General features: G+C 48.3%; 1 protein-coding gene across 3 annotated transcripts in view; it reads left to right on the top strand.

Annotated features, from left to right (window-relative positions):
* Positions 1 to 19,299, top strand: part of EPHB3 (EPH receptor B3) — an 87,162-nt gene that overhangs the window by 38,898 nt on the left and 28,965 nt on the right. For all 3 annotated transcript variants that reach the window (XM_082223977.1, XM_082223976.1, XM_082223978.1), the window contains exon 3: positions 2,677 to 3,349. In XM_082223977.1, coding sequence (XP_082080103.1) covers positions 2,677 to 3,349 — 673 coding nt within the window. The remainder of the gene's footprint in view (positions 1 to 2,676; positions 3,350 to 19,299) is intronic.

Raw genomic sequence — 19,299 nt, 5'->3', positions numbered from 1 at the left:
TGCAATGCAGTATATGCAGAGATGCACTGCGCCACCATCAGAGTATCTACATCTGTAGTAGATGCAGATACGAGCACACACAGAACACTTGCCATAACCGGAAATTTGCTAGCAAATAATAGAACGGCAACAAAAATGGGCGATCTTGGTTTGCTCCTTTCCTCATAACATCCAAACGTGTCCTGGGGCCTCTGACCTCCTGTTTGTTCACCAACCAATATTGCTGAATGGTGCTGCTCATTAATAGCATCATTGACTTCATGACCACAACAAAAGCCTGCTGCAAGTTGTTGCAGGCAGACGTTGCGTGACTTCATCTCTTCCCACGGTTTTCCCTTTTGTTTCTGCGCTTTCGTGGGGTTTCCGCTACGACCCATGAGAACTAGAAACTTGATCCCTCCCCCCAATATATCATCCCCCCACTCTCCCAAGCAATGAAAGCTGTGCATTCGGGGGTGAGAGGGTGAGGAATGTTCTTCTCTCCAGGCAAGTTTTCAGCAAATCTTTCTCACCCTCCAGCTTCCCCGCCAATTGCATTATGGGGCCGGGGTTTGGGAGCCAGGGATGAGAGCTCTGTTCCAGGCCAAGGTTTGCATTTCCTCCTGGAACATTTTCCGTGGGCTGCATGTCAGTGTTGGGTGTGGCCAGAGGCAAAACTGGGCGAATCAGTGAATTGGGACTCTCTACGGTCAGCTACATTCCAGCCGTGCAAAACCAGATTTTTATATTCTAGTACGAAAACGGCACAGATCAACTGCCTAGAGATAACTGCCTTCACATAACTTCCAGTGTGAGAGCCAGTGTGGTGTAGTGGCTAAGAATGGTGGACTCATAATCTGGTGAACTGGGTTCGCGTCTCTGCTCCTCCACATGCAGCTGCTGGGTGACCTTGGGCCAGTCACACTTCTCTGAAATCTCTCAGCCCCACTCACCTCACAGAGTGTTTGTTGTGGGGGAGGAACGGAAAAGAGAATGTTAGCCACTTTGAGACTCCTTCGGGTAGTGATAAAGCGGGATATCAAATCCAAACTCCTCTTCTTCTTCCAGTTCGGGCTTTGAGATGGAGCCAAGATTGCTAACGGATGATGCCCATGCAGATTTGTTTTTTTAATTTCACTCTGCCTTCTCTCCAAGGCTTGTGTGCTCCTGCCTCTGCAGCTAATCCCACGGGCAAAGGGTATTAGTGCCGATTTAACAGGAGAGAGGGGCCTTAGCTCTGCAGTGGGGAGCAGAATTTTGCAAGTAGCACATCCCAGGTTCACTCCTGGCATCTGCGCTCTGAGGATGTTGCACTTGACGGGCTGGGAAAAGGCTTAAGCTTGGGAGACCTTGGGGTTTCTCTCTGCCAAATAAGGCAACCCAGGCCTGAAACCAGCTGTTGATGGGGGCAAAGGGCTCTGTGCCCTGATGTCAAGTGGGCTTGTGGGCTTCCCAGAGGCAACTGGTTGGCCACAGTGGGATTTAGGAACACGGGGGGGGGGGGGGCTGCCTTTCACTGAGTCAGATCATTGGTCTAGCTCAGTCTATTCTGATCAGCAGTGGCTCTCCGGGGATTTTGGGTGGAGGTCTTTCCTTGCCATACCTGGAGATGCTAGGGACTGAGAATGGGACCTTCCACATTCAAATCAAATACCCTACCACTGAGTTACAGTCCTTCCCCATGATTTATGGCAGCAGCCTTTATGTCCTTGCATCCAAACTTTTCAGTAGCAAACAGCTTACGTTTGGAAGAGTCTCAGTGATATGCCTGGGTGTCCTGGTTTGCTTTGCCCTTCTTAGAGTGGCTTGAATTTTTCGATTTTTATTTTCAAAATTGAGGGGTACTAAAAAGTTGAAGCATGACTCAGGAAATCAAATAGCGTTTTGGGCTAAATTATTATGATTTCGCTTTGCTTGATAGTTAGAATGTGTGTGAAATTGCACAGAAGTCGTTAAAACTGCCAATACTTGCAGTTATATTATATATTACTATTATTAGTATTTATAATTACTACTATTTAGCAATACCTGACAGTTTCATAAGGTCAAATTAAAATGCTCTGGTTTTAAGCTACGGGACAAGGATAACTGTGACTTTAAGGATGAATGGGAACCTTTCACAAAGTATTTGAAGACGAAACAAAGCAAACTGGACTCCTTGGCAGGTTTTGAATAAACATCCACATTTTTTTTATTTTTTTTTACTGATAATAATTAGCTAAACAGTTGGAGGATTTATACAACTCTGTATCATGCAGAAAATAGCATTACTGGAGAAACCAAAGACTGAAACTGAGGGAAGTCGGGGTGGGGGTGGGGTGGGGGGATGGGTTTTGTGGGGGGAGGGGAGAGGAAAAATGGGGGGGGGAAATAAGGATATATTTTTGGAAAATATGTTTTGTTATAACTTTGAATAAAAAAAGAAATTAAAAAAAAAATGCTCTGGTTTTCCAAAAGCGGTTAAGCTTCTTACTCAGATGTAGACTTGCCAAGCCAAAAGTTATCCAATCACAAAAATAACAGCAGATTTGAATTCCTCACATCCCAAAAACACTTTTTCTAGGAGAAAAAAATTGCAAAAAAGTAAGTTTCTCCTTCCCCCCCCCCAAACGACACGCCCTACTTAGCCATGCCTCCCCTTTCTCTCATTAAAAATAAAGAAATAATAATGGACCGGTGTCATTTAATTTTGTGCAGTGGGAAGAAGTCAGCGGCTACGACGAGGCCATGAACCCCATCCGGACGTATCAGGTGTGCAACGTGCAAGAAATGAACCAGAACAACTGGCTGCGCACCCAGTTCATTGAGCGCCACGACGTCCAGCGCGTCTACGTGGAGCTGAAATTCACGGTGCGCGACTGCAACAGCATCCCCAACATCCCCGGCTCCTGCAAAGAGACCTTCAACCTTTTCTACTACGAGTCGGACACGGACTCTGCCTCTGCCTCCAGCCCCTTCTGGATGGAAAACCCTTACGTCAAAGTGGATACAATTGCCCCCGATGAGAGCTTCTCGAAGCTGGAATCCGGCCGGATGAACACCAAAGTCCGCAGCTTCGGGCCCCTTTCCAAGAACGGCTTCTATTTGGCTTTCCAGGACCTGGGAGCTTGCATGTCGCTCATCTCCGTCCGTGCCTTCTACAAAAAGTGCTCCAGCACCATTGCTGGCTTTGCCGTTTTCCCCGAGACCTTGACTGGAGCGGAGCCGACCTCCTTGGTCATTGCTCCGGGTACCTGCATCCCCAATGCGGTGGAAGTGTCTGTGCCCTTGAAACTCTACTGTAATGGCGACGGGGAGTGGATGGTACCCGTGGGAGCTTGCACCTGTGCTGCTGGGTATGAACCGGCTATGAAGGAGACTCAGTGCCTAGGTAAGTGGTGGCCTCCCTCCGGGCGTTCCTTGGTTGCGTGTGTTGAGACTGTTGCTTTAGTTCCTGGCCGGTTTGCCCAATGTATGCTGCTGGTGTAGACATTTTGGCACGCGAAGGAGAAAATCTCAACTCTCTCTTTCCCGCCGCCTCCATCCCCAAGGGTCAAAAAATTAATTAGATTATGATTTCTGCCAGCTAAACCAGATGTCTCACCTGACTCATGGTAGGGCCGGCTCATTGATAATGGTGTACACCATCAAGTCAGTCTTAGCTTTTGTCTTCATATACAACACTGTGCAAGGAACTTGAGGCTGCAGAACTGGCAGCCGCCAACAGTGGTCAAGAGTGGGGCAAAGGCAGACTGGTTGGAAGGCAGCAGAGGCAAGAGCCTTTTAAGGTCTCTAGAGTCCGTACTGTTTTTCAGGGCTTTATATGATCAAAAACAGCACCTTGTCCTCCGCTCTGGAACGATGCCACCATCCCAGGTTCCTGCTCTCTCTTTATGCAACTGACAGCTCACAAATGCCAGAAGTGCGCACACACACACCATTCTCCTTTGAGCCTGACCTCCTGACATCTTAGCTTTAAAATTAAAAGGTCTCTGTTTCTGGGTCAGAGCCTGGGCACATTAAAGCCTCTGAGGTTTATACTGGCCTCGTCTCGCTAATACCATCTGCCATGGCGAATGCCTGGTGGGTGTTTGAAAGTCTAGCAGGTAGCCAGAGATGCTATAGGAAGCAGCTTATCTCTGCTTTCTTCCTTAGCACCCTTTCCCCCAATTCCTCTGGTCATAGAGTGCTTATTTCAGTGTCTGGAGGTTATCTCCCGAAGTGTAAATCCAATTGACTCTGAATCAAACAAAGCCTTGTCTTATTGTCACTGCGAGGCGGTGCTGGGATATTGAGGAGCAGCCGTCCGTGGCTTGGAGGGGTAGCCAGAGAAGCAAAAGAGTGAGCAATGCCTGCTCCCAGCTTCGAGGCTGCGAACCTGGAATCGTAGAACCGTAGAGTTTGAAAAGGGACCCCAAGGGTCATCTAGTCCAGCCCGCTGCATTGAAGGAGTCGCAGCTAAAGAATCCCTGACAGATGGCTGCCCGACCTCTGTTTAGAAACCTCCAAGGAAGGAGAGCCCACCAGTTTCTCAGGTAGACTCGCTCTCAGGAAGTTCTTCCTCTCGTTTAGTCGGGATCTCCTTTCTTGTAAAACCTGTTCTTTTGAAAAACATGTCTGTCTGTAAAACATGGCACCTGCACTAGGACATTGACTCATGCTCTGGAGTGTGTGTGTGTGTGTGTGTGTGTGTTTTAGTGCTTTTGTAGGGAATGCAAAGTATATCATCAAGTTAACACTTAATCACAGCTGCAAAAGATCTGGGTACTTGGAGGGCAGGGAAATTGGGGGAAAGGGGGAGAGAGAGAGAGAGAGGTCTCTCCTATTGTGCTGCTCCTTGGCTCAGGCTGCCAGAGTGTGAATTCTGCCTGCTCCAGAGCCCAGCCAACAATGCAAGACACCTTTCTTTGGGAAGTCCCGGAGTGCGTCTGAGTGTTTGCCTCACATTGCTCTGAATTCTTGAACAAGGAGAAGCCGCCTGAGCTTTATGTACCTGTTCTAGAGCTCAGAGCAGTACAAGTGACCACCGCAAAAGGGAAGATGGTAGGAATCTGCCTTATACTGGCTAGCTCCTGACTGCAGACACTGACTGGCAGCAGCTGTTCGGGATTTCAGGCGTATGACTTTCCCAGCAGGTACCCAGAGATGCTGGGAAGTGATCCTGGGACCTCCTGCGGACAAACCAAGAACTCCCTGACCTACAGCCCTTCTCAAAGGGAGGGAGAGGGCTGTCATTGCCCCTGGATTTGTAGAGCATAGCCTGCCCTTTGGCAGTATCAAAGTCTCTTTCTGATTCTTTTGGTGGTTGGGAAGGAGAACTAATTCTCCTGTGCACTATGTTTTGTTTCAGTCCATTAACTCTCCACTCCCACTTAATCACCTTTAGGGTAATTTTTGGAACGGTAGATGATTACTATTTTGTTTCTGCGAATGGGAAACAGTGGCTGGTTCTGTGTAGTGTCCAAGGCAGCCAAGGGGACTTGTTGTTGACGTGACAATTAGGCTTAAGCCACTCACAACCTCAGAGGGTTGTTGTTGGGGATCAAATGAGGAGCTGAGCAGGGAGAACGGTGTCTGCTGCCTTGAGCTATTCGGAGAAAAAGGTGGGATAAAAAAATGCAATGAATGAAGAAATTGATCCTGAAAGGCCCCTGAAAGAGCAGTAGAGTTTAGGCTGCGATCCCACACTCACGTGCCAGGGAGTAAGCCCCACTCAAGTCAATTGGACTTTCTTCTGAGTAGACAGGCATCAGATTGCGCTCTTCATTGTTCTCCTTCCCCCCTGCAAAAACAAAACAAAACAAGAAAACCCAACCAGGTATTTTGTGTCTGTTCTTAACTTGCTCTGACTTCTCCAAGCCTTCAGGAGTGAGCGAACTGGGACTCTTAAATCAATCAGTCAAGAGAACCTGCGTAGGCAAGGGGAGGAGAATCAGGGTGCCTGCAGGGGAGACTGCAGCAACAACAAGAACTGCTGAATATTTGGCACTGGTGGCTGCCAAGATTTACCTCTGGAGGGTTATTCTCAGGGAGAGAGCTTCTGCAAAACCTGAGCTTAGTGGGGTGTGATCCCACCGGGTCATGTCACGCGTAGAGGAGGCGGAGAACCTCAGGGGCCAGATGTGGCCCTCTAGACCTCTCTGTTAGGCCCTTGGAACTCTGCTTAGGCCACACACCCGCCCCAGCCCACTCTCCTCACCAGCCTTTGCTCCGTAGCTTAATCTCAGGGTTGTGGGTTCGAGCCCCGTGTTGGCTGAAAGAGACCCGCATTTCAGGGGGTTGGACTAGATGATCCTTGCGGTCCCTTCCAACTCTACAATTCTTTGATTCTAAGATTCACAACCTCCTTGGGTGTTCTTGCCTGGCTGGAATGTGTCTTTGGACTCTAATAGTGACTCATTTGCCTGATGTTGGGCGTGTGATTTGTGTGTGTAGAAACCAGCCCACTTGAAGGTAATGGATTTCTTTTCTGTTTGCCCTCCAGAATCAGGTATACATAGGTTTGCTGCATCTGTGTATGGAGGTTCAGTTTAGCTGTCATGGCTGATAGACGAATTCCCCATGCAGATGTTGTTGTTTGTTCTCCCTCTTTTGGGAATGAATTCCATAAGCGGACCATGTGTTCATCCTCCTAAGTGATTCCACCCCCACCCCCGTTAGATTTGATACTGTTCGTACAAAACACAGATGGGCAATATCTTGCAGCCATAATGTCATGCAAGTCCTAAGTAAGGTGGAAAATGGGGTGCGAGGCAAGGAGATGGTGGGGTGAGGGTATCCTCACCCACTTCAGACTCCATCTCTGCTTGCTGCTGGTATGAGACCCCTAACATATATTATTAATCCAAAGGCAACGTGGACCTTTGGCAGGGAAAGGGGTTACCCACCGTTGGTGTAAAATGTGTGAATATTTGAAACTACAAAGCAAGTGGTTGGTCATGAGATGGGTAAAAGCACCATAATACTAGTTGCTGTGATGTTATTTTTTACTGGTGAGTAAAAATCTGGCTGGTTTGGTGGCACCACCCAAAGCTCTGTGCCTGGGTCTTATCGTTTTTGTCTGATTGATCAAAATAGGCCAAGCTATCTTCCCTACGGTTTGTCTGACCTTTCCTCCTGTTTTCTACCTCGCCTTATCTTAGGGCTCTCCTGGCCCTGCCCCAGGCAGATATTACCAACCATACCAGTATTTATAAGTTCGGGTCCATGCGTTCTGCCATCTTGCCTTGCTGTGTTCAGCCATTTTGTCAGACAAGGCAAGAAACGATTCCGCAGCAGGCTCTCAGCCCCTTTTGGACGCCTGCTAAAGTTTTGACAGGTGTAGACTTTGCTACGATATCCAGTTCATCATCTAGGCAGGTTCTTGGCGCAGATCCAGTACAAATCTTCATTTGCTACTTTGTGCGCTGGGTAATTTAACAGAAAAAGAAAAAGAAAAAGAGATGCGTGTACATGTGTGTGTCTTCTTGTGCCTTTAAAGCTGGAGATCTTCCATATGAAGGTTTCATGTCCGTAAATGGAAACAGATTTTAAAGATTTGCAGCACCTTGAAGTTTGCCAGATTTCCTGTAAGTTGTGATGGGACTTTGAAAATGTTCACATATTCCTTGGGCAAATCTGAAATAGACCTGACTCTCCACTCACGCTTCCTTCCCACTCTCTTTTAAGAGAGGGATTTGTGAATCTTCTGCTTATATGCAGTCCCGAAAAATCCTCCCATAAAAGGCTTGCGTATGAAATCATAATTCGCAAGCCTAACGTTCATTCCTGGGGGAGAGGATACCAGCGGTCTTCTTAGCCGCACACCGTAAAATATCAGTGGTTTTTAATTCAGCCTTGCAAAGAATAAATCGCACAGCCCTACCGGAGGTGGGGGGGGGGAGTACTACCCCAGATAGTTAACTTTGCCATTCATTATTATAAAAGAGATTCCTCCAACAGGATCAGATCACTGTACATTGCAATCCCGTCCCCTTTACAACAGCCCTGTAAGGTAGGCTGAAGGAAAGTATTGTCCAGTGCAGTACCCTTAACTCCAAATGGACCGTCCCTGTGGTCCTCCAGGTGGTGGACTTGCAACTTCCATTAGCCCTGACCCTTGCAGGCTGGCTGGGGATGGTGTGAGTTGGAGGTCAGTAGCATGGGGAGGGCTACCAACCCCACCCCTTCGCTTGCCACTGCGAGTACGCGGGGAGAGCAAACTACTGCGGACGCTCGGCTTGCGAACGTGATCTGTGAGGGATGCACATTTGCAACCCGCAGCGTTCACAATCTGCGCCTGCGCACGCGGTGGTTGTGATTTGGCGCTTATGTGCAAAGCGCGATTTAGCACTTCTGCACATACTCGACCGCCAAAACCCGGAAATAACCCGTTCCGGTACTTCCGGGTTTCGGCAGTCCATAACCCAAAAAAATGCAACCTGAAGCAGCTGTAACCCGAGGTATGACTGTATTCCTGTGCGCAAAATCTGTTTTGTCTGGCAATCGGGAGGCAGTTCTCTCTAGCCAGATGCAGCCAGGTTGTTGGCCGCTGACAAGCCTCTCCTTAAATAGCACTGAAGTCCGGGGACAGGAGAAGATGCAGAAGTGTTGTGTGGATAAGAATGAAATACCCCAGGCTATGATACTGTGGAGTCGCAGGTTTCAGTTGCCACATCTGAGCAAACGGTGTGTGCATAGCATGCTTCCTGGAGTCAGCAGCTTTGGGTTTTCTCTGCCCACAGAAAAGCTATCAGCGATAGAACGTTAATAAACACCGCAGCTTCTGTCAAGTAAGTTAAAACGTCAGCTTGGCTTGGAAAGCCTTCCGACTGGTTCTCGGAAAAGAGGGGTTGCTGCGCTGTTAGCAGAAAGTGGGGTGGGCAGGGAAGCACATTGGAAGGGGAAGGGGGCCTGAGGGGCAAGGCACCCAGAAGCCGAGGGGCTGAAGGGAGAATGGCAGGCTGTCTTTAAAACCAGGTTCTGAGCCTGGGAGACAGAGAGGCTCAGGAAGCAGAAAGTGGGTGAAATGGGAGTTGGAGTGTCCTGCCCATTTGTTCCCATTCTCTGCTTCCGGTTCTTCAGACAGTTGCTGACCCTGAGTCCCATGAGCTTCCTGAGGAGTCTCTGGGGGAGTAATGTGTGTGCTTAGCACCCGGAACTGCCGAGTCCCGGGTTCAAACCCTTTTGGGTGGCTTCGAAAGAGGATCAGGCAAATTCTCATGGGACAGATCAGGCGATCGGTGGCTACGATCCATAGTGTCTATATCCCAACACTGCTGTTGGAGGCAGAATGCTTATGAGTACCAGTTAAAATCATAGATTGTAGAGTTGGAAGGAATCAGAAGAGCCATCTAGTCCAACCCCCTTTCCTCCCCAACCACGGAACGCCTCTCTGGCCTTGTTCAGAAGGCTATCTTTGCAAGAAAGGTACTGTTCCCCACAATGTTCTGCATGGAAGAGGCATGATCCTGGCTGCTTCCCACAGAGAATTTTGACAACTTTTACTTCACTTATAGTTAATCTGTGGCAGTTAAGCTGGTTGTGAGGGTTTGATCTGCTGCAGCTTGGGAAACCCATGGCATTCTAAATGTTGCTGACGCACAGCTTACATCGTCCCCAGCAAACGTGGCCAGGGCAGAGAGGAGTTGCAATTCAGGAAATTTGGATGGCCAGAGGTTCCCCATGCCTCATACACATACTAGTTTCAAACTTTTGTTTCTGCGTTGAGATGAATTGCCTGTTGTTATTTTACACGTTACACAGACACTCAAAAAACCAGGTTTGCCACCAAGTGCACGCTCCACAGCGAACAGCAACCAATCGGCTGTATCAGGGACTTTTATGCTTGGACCGGTAACTTTAGGCTGAGGCTGCGGCCTGGCCAGGTGTGCTGTGGAAGATGCTGAAGAAGATGGCATTTGCATCCTAGACCCCTGTGATTTGCAGGGATTATGAAGGCTATGGACTGGCCCAGGCTTTGTTCCCAGTTCTTGAGGGGAGGTTTATGGTTTTGGCCCTTCTACCTTCTCCCCTCCTCTCTCTCAGCCGGCAGTTGTGAGAGGAGTTGCTCCTGCCTCACAGTAAATAACAATAAAACTGAATTGCAGCTCAGATGGATTTACAGCAAGGTCTTCTCCACTCCTTTCTAAACTTCCTGGTCTTTTGAAGATCTCCCGCATCTCTTTCATCTTCCCTGTTCCCGCATTTCGAGCTGTTAACAATATGTAACTGGAAATCCCACTCCCAAGAGGACGGAGGATTTTGCTCCCTGGTGCCCAATGGAGCCACCTGGGCATGGAGAGCTGGTGCTGACGCCATTCAAGCCTCGTTTGCATTTATTTAATTAGCACACAGCTTTCCCTCTGGGACCTGGCTTGATTCTTCAGGTGGGGGAACCGGAGAGACAGACCCTCAGATGGGAGATGGAGGCGGCTGTCAGCGCCTGCGGATAACTGTGGTCTGACGTGTCCTGCAGGGCTGGGGAACCCTTTTGAGACCAGGGGCTGCACTCCTTTCTGGACAGGTTTCAAGGGCCACATGCCAGAAATGTGTGGAGTCTGAGGCATAAATGAGTGCAGCAACATGAATTTTACCTAGGCTAGTTTCTGTGCACATTTCCATCGTCCTCTCTACCCTCCTGGCCTGGGTGCAGAGTCCCGAGGGCCAATTAGAAAGGCTTGGAGGGCCACACTCAGTCTCTCAGCCTGAAGTTCCCTAGCCTTCCTTGAAGCCATCAATCCATAAAACCTGGCGCCCTCTCAGATATCTGTTAGATTATACAACTCCCCTCACCCCCAGCCCATGTTAGGAACTCAGGTATGTAAGCTAATCGCTAAATGGCCTATGTGTGCATTTACAGAAGTTTTCCACCCTCCCTCAACCCTCGTTTGCCTTTGTTCCACGTGAGCGTGGTACAAGACAGAGCTGTTTAAACTGGATGTGCACTTCCAGAGAGCTTTCCTGGCCTCTGTGCCTTCTGAAATCATTGCCGTCTCATTACCACCGCGATAAGGCTTCAGTGATGATGTTTCCATAGTGTGTGGGCCTGTGTTCTGTGCATGGCTTGATGCCATATAAATGTTAAATAAATCATACTGGTGCCAAGGAAGATAATGCACCGAATGTGCACGGTTTATGTTTGTGCTTCCTGCCCGTGGCCGTCAATGGGGCTTTTATCGAGGTAGAAAGCAATCAGAAGTGGTTTTTTCCAGGCTCCCCTTCACCTCCACATAAGGCTCTCTCCACTGGGTTCATTTGTGCAAACCTTTTTAATCACCGAGCGAATACAGTATCATGACAGATGATGGCTGAAGATGTATAATTTCCCCCCCCTTTTTTTAGTGGTGTGGGCAACTATGGGACGATTGGGGAAGCGGGGTTGTCAGGTAGCAAGGCAAGTACCTGTAGTAGCCAGATTCCAAAACGTCTGCTCTTTGCATTACCATTTACTCCTGCGAGCGAAAGGATTTGCTTCTAAAGTCCACTGAAATGTGTTCCTTGGAGGAATTAATCGTTCTGTGTTTCTGTACGAGTCTTTTTGCCTGATTGAAAAGAAGCAGGCCTGCAGCGTGCAGAAAGACCACAAGTAGCCTCTTCCTTGAGCAGGTAATTCTGTGTTTGCTCCAAACTCACCAGGTGCAGAAATGGGGCAAAATTACCTACTGGATAGATCAGATGCACCAAACACGCCAGAAGCAGAGATGGGCCAGAATTACCCTCCTCCTGGTGGGTAATTGAGAAGGAACTAAAGCTGAAGAATTGACCCATGCAGAGACACATTAGGCTCCTTCTTCTTTGCGGCTGGCTGGGTGAGCGTGCTTGCGCTCACTGAAGCATTTATTTTTTTTTAGAAAAATTGTCACCGACTGCAAGCAGTTCTCCTTTGTGGCCTGTTGGTGTGGTTTGGCTCACAGCTTGGAAATTACTAAGCTAAGTGCTCTCAAAGTTTTATTTAGTTGACGGGTTGACGCGCATTGCATGCTGTGTATCAAACGTGACTAATTCATGCAAATATGACTTTGGAATGCAAAAGTAAAACACGCCTAATGAGGCATGTGCTTGATATTAGGTGTGGTGGGGGAGCAGCGCCTAAAATAATGCAACCTTGCAAATAAGCATTCAGAACTCACTAGCGCTGAAAATTCTGGTTTACTACCATGCTTTCTGAAACGGATCTGAGATTACTGTTTGTCTTAGCAGACAGAAATTGGTTATATACAATTTGGTTAATTTATAAGAACTTGCTCGCTTGGGAGATAAGTCTGGCTCACCACAGGTGATCAGAACAAAGAGCAGGTTGCAGCCCTCTGACAGCGCAACTTAAAGGTGTAGGAGTTGTACAATAGGCAGGAGACAATGGCTAGGCAGGAGATAATGGCTGCTCCCCATTTGCTGGCCTGCCATCTAAAAATCTAAGTTTAATGAATGCAAAACTACAGAAATCAGAGTGGAGGATTTAAAAGTTTTGATGGTTTTTGTTTTGTCCTTAAGAACTAGAAGAGACGAAGGAGCCAGGAGGGATTAGGATAGAAGGAAAATACTAATCAGTGTTCAAGTATGCGTGCAAAAATTAACTGGTGAGAGCAGGACCGAGAACATATATTTTAAGATGCTATTAAAAATAAAAATAAAACCGGGGGGGGGGGGGAGTACAAGCAAAGATGGCAGAGCTGCAAAAGAATCTGTAATCAAAACTAGCCATTTGAGACTTAGGCTGTCAGCCTGGGATGCTGGCCGGGGTTGGGAGGAATGATGTGGGACACCTGGAGCAAGGTGGAGGACGGTTCAGAGGCAGGTGGAGCCTCACTCCCGACATTCGCCAAGGTTCTGCGTTGCAGCCTCTGCTGCGCCCCGAGAAAGAGATGAGATGTGGGTGGAGGAAAAGAGCAGCAGGTATCAATGTTTCCAGCTAGGGAAAAAATCCTGGGGCAAGCAAAACTTGGCACTGCAGCTGTCTGTAACCGAGAGGAGGAATTTTGGTGAGATTTTGCTCTGGCTGTAATCCGCAGGTTCCCATGTGCAGCCTTTTAATAATCGTAATTATTGGCAGCTCAGTGGCTGACTGTGTGCCAGTCTCTGTATTTTGGACCTGACCTCTATGAGAGTTCTTGTGAGAGCAACATAGGGGAGCTCTCCACATACAAATGGTGCCTGGCCCAGACTTTGGTGTTCTCTACTAGGCCTGGGAAAGAAGTGCTGGTGGGGGAAAGTGGGGCAGCTTATTAATGGGGGCAGGTGGGCCCGGCAAAGTGGAAGGGGGGGGAGAAAGTGGGCAGCCAAGAGGGCATGATGGGGGCAATGGGTAGGGCAGACTACGCAAATGGTTTAATCACACCCACCCAAAAAAGCCTCAAAACATTTACTGAAAGCCAAAAGGACCAACCCAAATCCGAAATAATGCAAAATAATCAAAATCGGGTGAAAACTGGGGGAGAGATGCAACTCAGATCAAATTAGCTGATAAAGGCAGTGGTAAAGAGGTAGCTCTACAACGCCAGTTTAACACCCACAAGTGATGGGGCTTGGCCAAAGCCCCATGGATTTGAATTGGGGTCTCTCTCTCTCTCTCTCTCTCTCTCTCTCTCTCTCCCCCCCCCCCACCTAACCTACCTCACAGCCTTTTCAGGAGGATAAAAGGTGGGGGAGGAATAGGCCAATTGCCCCCCCCCCAGCTCCTTGGAGGAACGTTGGAGTAAAAATGTTATTTCAGAAAACAAAGGCCATATTGACTGGACGCAGGTCAAGGTGCAAAGACCCCGTAACCAATTGTATTCCTTGCATGCATGTGTGAGAGAAAGATTGATGGTCTTTTGGACTGCCTTATCTACACTCATCCATCTGAATTCTGCTTTGTTGACTTTTTCGGAAACTGTGCAAAACCTTTTAAGCTGACCTCTGCCGGGATGAAGGGGTTTGATCTCCGATGACTCCGCTCCCTACCTACCCACCCCCATATACCCCTGTTATTCTCCTCATCCTTGCTCCAGATAATTATTTATTATCTGTGGCTTTCTCGTGTTTATTACACACCCATGGGTCTTTGGCATTCAGGGCTGTGCTCTTGGAGATCTGTGGATCTTGGAGGAACAGCCCTACCCTAAACAAAACACCAGCAAGCGCCTCCTGGGATTTCACAAGGTTTGGAAATTACATGCTCAGAAGATGTGCTGTTGTCAGTTCTGCCTCGGCCTGGGCTGAGCCTCCTGGCCTTGAACCCAGGCTCTGGGGCTGGGCCCTGCCGAAAGCCCGTTTCTAATTAAGCCTTTTGCAATGTATTTGGGTTTCTGAGGCAGCGAGAGGCAAATAACCATCTGCAGTGAAAACCCCGTGTGGGGCTTAAAATGAAGGCAATTTGGGCCTGGCTTGAGTTAAAAAATTGAGATCTATACATACACCCGTACAACTAAGATTTGGGCCACCATAAAAAATTGACCCTGAGGCACCCCAAAGGGCAACTTCAGCATTTCCCTAGTAAGCCATTTTATTCTAGAGGATGATCTGTGCCTACAAATCTGGGCGCAGAATCTGGCTACCAGCCAGGTCGTCTTATGATCTTTGCCTAAGAGGAGAGAATTAAGTTTGGGCCTGGCTTGTCTGTTAAGTGAATTTTTTGAGAGGGGTTCCTTTGGATTTGGTTCTGGCAAAACGACGGTGTCAATTGACTGCCTTCTCGACCTCAATTCAGTTCTCCAGTTCCTCCAAACACTCAGCTCCGCTCCTCAAGTCCTTCCTATCTCTCTCGCTCTCTCGCTTTCCTCGAGGGGAAAAAAAAGGGGGGGTGGAATCCACTATGGAACTGAATTAGACTCTTCAACCTATGGGATAATGCCTCCACAAATCAAATGCACCTTGGAAGAAGGGGGGGGGGGCCCAGAACAGCAGCTTAGAATGAGAGGTGCCACCTCAGCCACACATCTCCACACCATCTGCAAGCACTTAAGGGGAGAAGGATTGGAGGGTTCATAAAGCACAGCTTTTTGCCAGTCGAACCTGATTGCTGCCTTTAACGAAATTGCATGGTTTTTGGACAAAGGGATGTGATGGCTTCAATTTATCTCCAGGACTCGCTCTCTCTCTCCCCTCCGTGCTGGGAGAGAAGTCCTGGAGGATTTGGAAAAGGCACTGCTGAGGCATACAAAACGATGGTGCTTAGGTTGGAAAGCTGGCCAGGCCCATAAAACGGGATGGCATCCCAGATATTATTCTTGTCTTATTGGTAACTGGAACCCAAAAAATTTAAAACGTGGGTGGGTTTCTTCTTCTTCTGGATGGGGGTGCAGGAGAGAAGTTTGAGCTGGCTGGGGCAAAGAGCTTTGCTAATGATGTGGCAGATGAAACAGCCTGAACTCTTGGGGGATGTTCCTCCCAGCTGGAAGGAGGGGACCCCGACATTTTGGCCGAGCTTGCACTTCAGGGATTGCTCAGGGCTTTGGATAACTCCTGCTTCTCCCTGCCAAGTGTTCTGTGTGGTAATGACGAGCCATATGTGAGTCACTTTTGTGTGTGATTTCAGGGTGGTTGTGTGTGTGTGTGTGTGTGTGTGTGTGTGTTTTTAAAGAAGCCAAGCTCCCACCCTCGGCCCTGAGTCACATGGGCGAGGTCTAGATTTTGCAAGAGAGGCTTCTTCCCCAAGCCAGACCACCATGCGCTGTGGTCCCGTCAGGTTGCCTGAGCAAGTTGGGTTGGGTCAACACTAGGCATGAAACATGGGGATCAAGGAGAGCTCAGTTCACCGCAAGATGTGGCAATTTCTTTTGTTTTCAGTCCTCCTTTTCTGAGATGACACTCGAAGAATAACCATTTCCGTGGGCTTTCACGCAGTAGGTGCTCTGATTCAGAGGTGTTAAAGCGGCTGTCTCTTGGCCTGCTGCGACCTCGTTAAATAGACTGGAATGATCTGGACTCAGGGGCTCCTTTGGGAGCAAGGGCAAGATAGAAATCCAATAAATAAAAAACCAAACCTGTGTTGCTTTCTGATAGTTGAGGGACCCGCTTCACTCTTGCAGCTGACTTCTAGAACTTGTGCAAGAGTACGAGCTGATTGCTGCTTTCTGCATGAGATGGTGTTCAGAGCAAGTAAGGCTAATGTATTCTGCAATGGGTTGTACAGAGGAGCTGTGGCAATTGCATCTGCCGGTGGGTGTTCTGGACTCAATAGGAGCCTTGTTCCTGAAGTTCTTGCAGTTGTACACAGCTGTTTTTTCATTTCTGGTTAATAATGATGATGATGATAATTAATAATAAAAAATAGCAACAACAACAAGGACAACTCTGGACAGCTTCCAGCAAAATATAAAAACATAATAAAACATCAAGCATTATAAACTTCCTGATGCAGCCTTCAGATGTCTTTTAAAAGTTGCGTAGTTCTTTATCTCCTTGCACATAGTATGTTACAGAACTCTTGCACAGTGCAAAAAGGTCAGAGAACAAATATTTGCCTTTAATCAAGGGACCCGCAATTTGCAGACAACTAGAGATGGAGGAAGTGCTTTTTTCTCAAGCTGTTCCCTTCTCCTTCCACTTTCTTTGAAATCTCAGCATACTGGATCCCAGTACAATTACGATGGCAGAGGATGGGTGTCCCAAGGGCTGTACAGTGGTAGAACAGCTGCTCTGCATTCAGAATGCCCCAGTTTCAGTCCAAGCAGAGCTGAGAGAGACTCTTGGAGAGCTTCTGCCACTCAGTGTGGGCAATGCTGAGCTAGAAGAGGACTGCCGATGAGTACTAGCCATCAGGGCTATGGTCTGCCTCCACAGCTGGAGACAGTAGACCTTCTGAAGACCCGTTTCTGGAAGTCACAGGAGAGGAGTGTGTTTTTCTGCTCAAATCCTGATTGCAGGTTTTCCACGGCATCGAGTTGGCGCCTGCGAGAGCAGGAGGCCGGACAAGATAGGTCACAGGCCTGATCCAGCAAGATTCTCTTGTGTTCTTATGTCAAAGTTAGGCAACATCTAAGGCAGCCTTCTAGGGTTGTACATTGTCAATCATGTCTGCATGGAAACATCCTGAGAAAAGCCAGACACAGACAGGTAGCTGTCGGCCTGCAGGTACGACATTAAGTTGTCGTATTTTTACTTTTGAACACCTGCACCTCGGGGCAGGCCATGCTGCCAGATGTTGCGGGGCCTCCGTCAGCTGCGCACAGCCCAGGTCCACTCTTGCCAATAGGCCTGCCTGGCAACGTTGCATCACTGCGTGGGCAGGTCATCCAGATGGAATTGGGCGCTGCTGAGCACAAACTAGGACAGCCCTGGCTCACCCACACATTCTGTCACAATAAAACAAATGCAGCCGAGTTAGCGGAATCACAGGCAAGCTGGCTGGCACTGTGTTGGTGTTGGCAAGGAGGTCTCTTCCTCTGCTGTTAGAGCCCAGAGTCATTATAACAGCTGGCAACGGGCACTTAACATAGAATCATAGATAATTGTAGAGTTGGAACGGACCATGACAAAATCTTTTGCCCACCGCGGGGCTTGGACCCACGGCCCTGAGATCTACCAGCTGAGCTAAAGATTCTGCAAATCAGGAATGGTGGAACCTGTGGCCCTCCACATGTTACTGGACTACATCTCCCATCATCCCTCACCACTGGCCACATTGGTTGGGGCTGATGGGGAATTCCACTTTGTGTCGACAGGCCCCTTCCACGGTTTCAGCTTTTAAGATGAGCCAGTCATTTTAAGGACCAGTTTTCCACCAGCATATGGTTAGCCACTGTGAGAACAGTATGCTAGACTAGATGGGCACAACAGAGATAAAATGCCAATTGGCCAACAGGCTCGTCTTATGATCATTCCGTAGTATTTTTAGTGGCATTTTATCTCTGTTGTGCACCACCCTGGGATTTCATATGAGGAACAGTCTATAAATCTTGTGCAATAAATATAAACATCTGCAGGATCACAGGTTCCCCACCCACCAATCCTTGGTCCATCTAATTGCCCAGTTTCCCCCCAGGATGAGAACAGCTCTCCTTGTTCCTAACTAGGCCTTCCCTAGCTCTGCTGCAGCTGAGATCCTCTTTCTGAATAGTTGATTGAGCCCAGAACATGGAAATCTACAAATGGGTGGTTAGCAGAATCAGGAAACTCACACCTGCATTGTTCACTTGAGAAAGTTCCCGGGAGATGACTAGCCAAGGAACAAGGTCTCAAACACCGATTATAAGTAAAATTAAAAAATCACTCACAGCAGAGATTTGGTCACCTTCAACCCAGTGGTCACACTGTGCTGTTCAGTTCATGGGCGAAACTTTGGTATGTGCACTTTTCCAGCCTGAAAACAAACCAGGCTGTTCAGCTTGGAACATTCGTGGTGAAAGGGTGTCTGCTTCTTGGACGGGGCTCAGCCCATAAATATGTATAAGGCTGTTTTGCGGGTTTCGAGGGGAGGCCCCAAAGGTCAGTCTATTTCGGTTCAAAGCGATGCAGGGCAGGTGTCAGACCCCAGCAGGGAAGTCTTGACTGCCAAAAAGTTTTGGAGTCCATTCGAGCCACCAGATGGACGCGCCATGCTCTCCAGCCCGCCCCTCTGGGTGGAGAGCGTTGGCACAACTGTTTGGGAAAATACGTGCTGAAGCTGGAGACATTCCTTTCCCCCAGTAGATCCTTGGTTAGTGCCGTTTGGGAAGCCCAAGCTGCACTCAGCTGCATGAGACTTATCTTGTTTTCCTGGCCTCTGCTTCAGGGGCGGGGAGGCTGCCCAAGAAAATAAGGCTGTTTCACATCAGCTTCCAGCTCCCTGGAAGATAGCAATCTTTTCTCTCTGGGTTGAGGCTTTGATTCTACACCCCCCTCCCTCCTCCTCTGCAAGGCAGAGCTAGCCCCAAACACTTTGGCACTCGACCCAAATGGTACTTCCCTGTGGATAAATACACAACCCACTAGTAAATTCTCCTGTTCCTACCTCATTGGGGAAATAACAGAAGCTGTACGAGAGAGAAAGTGCAGCTCTCGTTCGTTTCAATGAAGTTTGCGCACCAGAACTTCCCGCTGGAGTGTGTGCCTTAGATCGGACCTCTCTATCTCCAACTCTGCTGCCCCTTATCTCCACCCAACATCACCCCTCCTAAGGTGGCCAGCTCTCCGTGGATCCTAGTAGGGTTGTCCTTGCTGCAAGGCGGATAGGAACCGAAGCCTGCAAGCAAATCCGCAGCAAACATTCTCTGCCTGTTCAGGGAAGTTTTTAATGTGTGACATTTTGATGTATTTTTAAGCCTTGTTGAAAACCGCCCAGAGTGGCTGGGGAAACCCAGGCAGATGGGCGGGGACAAATAATATATTATTATTATTATTATTATTATTATTATTATTATTATTATTATTATTATTAATCTGTTTTGGGATAAAGGGAAGGAA

The sequence above is a fragment of the Podarcis vaucheri genome (genome assembly GCF_965113315.1).
Source record: "Podarcis vaucheri genome assembly, chromosome: 5".
Lineage (NCBI taxonomy): Eukaryota > Metazoa > Chordata > Lepidosauria > Squamata > Lacertidae > Podarcis > Podarcis vaucheri.
Note: the sequence above shows the minus strand (reverse complement) of the source record. Positions and strands in the feature narration are given on the sequence as shown.